Consider the following 6,000-nt stretch of genomic DNA (forward strand, 5'->3'; position numbering starts at 1 on the left):
GTTAACCCCTTTACTACTGTTACCCCAGGTGGCCCTTGGCAAAGGCCTAGTACCTGACTGCCCCCTAGCCAGGGATACGGTGAAGACCTCAACGGCGGAGCAGGCGGAAGACGGTAGATGTAAGAACTACCACAACGGCTGCGATGGCGGAAGAAGGCACCCCCACATTCATGTGGGCCCAGTTATGGGGAAATAACAACCCAAGACCTCAACAGTGGAACAGGCAGAGAATGATTGCTAACCCTATGGAGCGTCTCAACGGCTGGGATGGCGGCTGAAGGCTGCAGCAGAAAAGAATCCCCAGTCGTCCTGGACTCCATGCCACTGGACCCTGACCAGGAGGATCGTCATATATATATATATATATAAATATAATCTGTGTTTTTTCTGACCTAACGTATATTCCGCTCTACCTCGGTATTGAGCACTGTATAACGGATGAACCACAGAAACCTCGACTATATATATATATATATTAGGCGTGTGAGAAAAAAATCGATTCGAATTGCGATTCTCAAGTTGTGCGATTCAGAATCGATTTTTATTTTTTATTTTTTTTTTATTTTTATTTATTTAAAAATATTTATTTTTATTAATCAATCCAACAAAACAATACACAGCAATACCATATCAATGCAATCCAATTCCAAAACCAAACCCGACCCAGCAACACTCAGAACTGCAATAAACAGAGCAATTGAGAGGAGACACAAACACGACACAGAACAAACCAAAAGTAGTGAAACAAAAATGAATATTATCAACAACAGTATCAATATTAGTTACAATTTCAACATAGCAGTGATTAAAAATCCCTCATTGGCATTATCATTAGACATTTAAAAACAAAAACAAAAAAAAACAAGTGTCACAGTGGCTTACACTTGCATCGCATCTCATAAGCTTGACAACACACTGTGTCCAATATTTTGACAAAGATAAAAATAAGTCATATTTTTGCTTCATTTAATAGTTAAAACAAATTTACATTATTGCAATCAGTTGATAAAACATTGTCCTTTACAATTATAAAAGCTTTTTACAAAAATCACTACTCTGCTTGCATGTCAGCAGACTGGGGTAGATCCTGCTGAAATCCTATGTATTGAATGAATAGAGAATCGTTTTGAATCTGGAAAAAAATCGTTTTTGAATCGAGAATCGTGTTGAATTGAAAAAAAAAAAATCGATTTTGAATCGAATCGTGACCCCAAGAATCGATATTGAATCGAATCGTGGGACACCCAAAGATTCACAGCCCTAATATATATATATATATGTATATATACAGTATATATGCATGCTTGCTTTGGAGCCCCTGCCTGGAAAGAAAATAATGTTTGCCTTGGTGCCCTAAAATATGAGCCCTCCTTTAAGGCACCTCTTGCCTTGACCTTAAAAAGTTAAAGTTCTAGGCCTGCATATAAAAACTGAATACAAATAGAAACTAAGCTATGCATAGTTTGGAGCAGTGTGCAGCCTCAGTTAGCATTAGCCATGTAGCATCAGCCTAGCCTCTTTGAAAAGGGGCGGGGAGTTTGGTTTAAAAACATGCGTGCTTTCGTTAACTATATGATTTTCTGTATGTAAATAAAGTTAAGGCCACGGATTCAGCACTAAACCTACATACTATAAGCGGGAGCCATTCGCTGGATAACATTAAGCTAGCCCAAACAGGCTAACATTTAGCCAGTCGGCCCGCTAAGAGGGACAGAAAGCCACAGTGTTAGCTTACCTGTTTGATGTACATGGTCGTTTAATTCTGACGTATCCTTGGCCAAATTCGGAGGCAACCTTTCGCCCCACTAAAATTGGAGAGGCCAGGTATGTCAAGTCCCCGCAGGAGTTGAAATATTACAGTTTATGCATTCAAAAGTGGTGGAGAAAACACGGAAAATGGCGGCGGGGGGCGGGCTGTAATGGATCATACCATAGTGTAAAAACAGGGGGAGAATGGTTGTATATGAAAATGACAACACACGACACTTATCAATGTTGTTCAAATCATGGATAAATACATATGTATTACTTGTAAGAATTACACTTTTAATCTGTTTCTATCGTGTACGCGTGTATAAAATGCGGATTTAAGACCTTTGTTGTTTGACTGCGTACCTATTTGTAACATGGGATGGACCGACTGTCTTGTCTTCTAGGCGCCAAAGGCAGGCAAGACGATAGTGGCGGGCATTTGGTGCCGACTCGATACCAAGTAAACATAGGTCAGATATTACTGATACCGGCACCATTTGGTGGCACGTTATTCAACATTATTGAATAAAGTTTTTTATTACTGCTGTTAACTGGTGATCGTAATTATGTAAAAACACATAATATTTTGTTTTTGATTGATTGATTGAAACTTTTATTAGTAGATTGCACAGTGAAGTACATATTCCGTACAATTGACCACTAAATGGTAACACCCGAATAAGTTTTTCAACTTGTTTAAGTCGGGGTCCACTTAAATTGATTCATGATACAAATATATACTACTTTCATAATACAGTCATCGCACAAGATAATCATCAGAGTATATACATTGAATTATTTACATTATTTACAATCTGGGGTGTGGGATATGGAGGGGGGGGGGTTGGGATTGTATGGTATCAACACAATCATCACAGTCATCAACAATTGTATCATCAGAGAAATGGACATTGCAACAGTGTAGGACTGACTTGGTAGGATATGTACAGCAAGTAGTGGACACAGAGAGAGAGAGATCAGAAAGTATAAGAAAAAGTGTCTACATTTGATTATTTACATTTGATTATTTACAATCCGATGGGGTATTATGTGGAAGGGAGGGTGTTAGTTTAGGGTTGAAGTTGCCTGGAGGTGTTGTTTTAGTGCGGTTTTGAAGGAGGATAGAGATGCCCTTTCTTTTACACCTGTTGGGAGCGCAATCCACATTGATGTGGCATAGAATGAGAGTGAGTTAAGACCTTTGTTAGATCGGAATCTGGGTTTAACGTGGTTAGTGGAGCTCCCCCTGGTGTTGTGATTATGGCGGTCATTTACATTAAGGAAGTAGTTTGACATGTACTTCGGTATCAGGGAGGTGTAGCGGATTTTATAGACTAGGCTCAGTGCAAGTTGTTTTACTCTGTCCTCCACCCTGAGCCAGCCCACTTTGGAGAAGTGGGTAGGAGTGAGGTGTGATCTGGAGTGGAGGTCTAAAAGTAATCGGACTAGCTTGTTCTGGGATGATTGGGGTCTAGATTTGAGGGTTTTGGAGGTGCTGGGGTACCAGGAGGTGCATGCGTAATCGAAAAAGGGTTGAATGAGAGTTCCCGCCAGAATCTTCATGGTTCTTTTGTTGACCAGAGAGGAGATTCTATAGAGAAATCTTGTTCATTGGTTGACCTTTTTGATTACCTTGGTTGCCATTTTATCACAGGAAAGATTAGCCTCTAGAATGGAACCTAAGTAGGTGACCTCATCTTTCCTGGTGATAACAATGTCCCCCACTTTTATAGTGAAGTCATTGACTTTCTTAAGGTTGATGTGGGACCCAAATAGATGTTGTAACTGTATGCATGTTGGAAATAATTAAACTACAGTCTTGCAGTTTACCATGAATTGATTACGTGGACCCCGACTTAAACAAGTTGAAAAACTTATTCGGGTGTTACCATTTAGTGGTCAATTGTACGGAATATGTACTGAAATGTGCAATCTACTAATAAAAGTTTCAATCAATCAATCAATGTCTGAGGCTGAGCCAATCAGCAGCCATTATACTGAACAGCGCACTGTATTTAGTTTGGTTTCCCTTAGTCGCCTAAACTACTGTAGCATTGATAGTTTGTTTATTTTGACGTTTATGCTTGAAAATGCTTAATTCAGGACCAACATTTTTTTTTTAGAATATGCTGAAAAAATCCCCCCAAAAAATGTTTTTGAAGCGCATTGTGGCAAGGGACTGTAGTACCATGATAATATATTTTTATCAACTAGTGATGAGTGCGAGTACTAGTATTTTTTGGTACCGGTCCCTGATTGGGTCAGACAAGGAGGACAAATGATACGGTTATCTGTACTTTTTTTTTATCCGTCATAATTATGACACACAATGTCCAATTTATTCACTAGGCATAAAAAAAGACACGGGTGGGATGTGATAATCAGCTTGGAATAATCACAAATAAAGAAGCAACACCGCACAAAAGTTTGGAACACAACAATCGTTTCTTCTTAAAAGTCCCTCGAAGTCAGTTAGCTAGTTTGAAGTGAACGCGCCTACGACCACGTTTCACCAACCGTCCTCCGAGCGACCCAATAATCCACAGACCAATATTAATCCACTAAATTAAGAAAATTAAGAAATATTAACATCCCATAAAGTTGCTCTGAAGCAAGATAGCATCCTCTGACAGGTCTCTAGTCGCCGTCTGACGTCACTCAAGTGCGGCGCGTTTGTGTGGCATCAAAACACAACTTGCTTAAATTAAATGCACACCTACCAAGCGTGCTAATTGGTGTTATTGATTTATTTGATGTATCATCTAAAAGGTCTGTGCTTTGAACATAAATATTATTTCAGGCCAAGTTGAATTGTAATGAATGTGTGGTCTTTACAAGATGATGGCATAACAACTACACTAGCAAACATAGTTGAGTTGTTTACGACCTAAAAAGTAGGTAATCTTTCCTGTGATAAAATGGCAACCAAGGTAATCAAAAAGGTCAACTAACGAACGAGATTTCTCTACAGAATCTCCTCTCTGGTCAACAAAAGCACCCTGAGGATTCTGGCGGGAACTCTCGTTCAACTCTTTTTCGATTACGCATGCACCTCCTGGTACCCTAGCACCTACAAAACCCTCAAATCTAAACTCCAAACATCCCAGAACAAGCTAGTCAGATTACTTCTAGACCTCCACCCCAGATCCCACCTCACTCCTACCTACTTCTCCAAAGTGGGCTGGCTCAGGGTGGAGGACAGAGTAAAACAACTTGCACTGAGCCTAGTCTATAAAATCCGCTACACCTCCCTGATTCCGAAGTACATGTTAAAGTACTTCCTTAACGTAAATGACCGTCATAACCACAACACCAGGGGGAGCTCCACTAACCACGTTAAACCCAGATTCCGAACTAACAAAGGTCTTAACTCATTCTCTTTCAATGCCACATCAATGTGGAATGCGCTCCCAACAGGTATAAAAGAAAGGGCATCTCTATCCTCCTTCACAACCGCAATAAAAGTAGTAGTAGTAGTATATATCTGTATCATGAATCAATTTAAGTGGACCCGGACTTAAACAAGTTGAAAAACGTATTTGGGTGTTACCATTTAGTGGTCAATTGTACGGAATATGTACTTCACTGTGCAACCTACTAATAAAAGTCTCAATCAATCAATCAATCAATCAAATGTGTTGATAAGACTTCCTTGCTGTGAGATGTTACAGGATGTTGGTGGTGTACAACCTTATGTGTTAATAACCAAATGCTGTTTTTCACATATGTATGCCAATTAGATGAGAGTACCAAGGAATATCGATATTGGTAACAATATACATCTCTATTAATAACCACATTTTTTTCATTATTGCCACTTTTTGTCTTCAACAAGCAGGCAATGAAAGATATGGTAACACTTTAGTATGGGGAACATATTCACCATTAATTAGTTTCTTATTAAAGTAACAGACTTAATTTAGAGTTATTTGGAAACTAGGGGAACATATAAGGGTTAGGGTTACTAATAAGCAATAATTCTGAGGTTATTGAGGGAAGACTCTCAGTTAATGGCTTACTGGTTGTATAATAAGGCCATGCAGAATAAGGCATTAATAAGTACTTAGTGACCAATTAAGAGCCAACATGATACTAATTTGCATGATAACACGCAACTAATTAATGGTGAATATGTGTTCCCCATACTAAAGTGTTACCAGAGATACTTGCTGCATTATGTACTGCACTGTAATGATTGCCATTAAAGTGACAGGCTCGGTATATTCATTCAATGATTCAACGCATCAA

The 6,000-nt window shown here is 39.1% G+C and overlaps 1 protein-coding gene across 1 annotated transcript in view; it reads right to left on the reverse strand.

Annotated features, from left to right (window-relative positions):
* smc3 (structural maintenance of chromosomes 3) overlaps window positions 1-1,912 on the reverse strand; it is a 53,811-nt gene extending 51,899 nt beyond the window's left edge. Inside the window, exon 1 of the mRNA XM_062033464.1 lies at window positions 1,736-1,912. Coding sequence (XP_061889448.1) covers window positions 1,736-1,750 — 15 coding nt within the window. The 5' untranslated portion in view covers window positions 1,751-1,912. The remainder of the gene's footprint in view (window positions 1-1,735) is intronic.
* Window positions 1,913-6,000: the final 4,088 nt, after the last annotated feature.

The sequence above is a fragment of the Entelurus aequoreus genome, linkage group LG22, assembly GCF_033978785.1.
Source record: "Entelurus aequoreus isolate RoL-2023_Sb linkage group LG22, RoL_Eaeq_v1.1, whole genome shotgun sequence".
Classification (NCBI taxonomy): Eukaryota; Metazoa; Chordata; class Actinopteri; order Syngnathiformes; family Syngnathidae; genus Entelurus; species Entelurus aequoreus.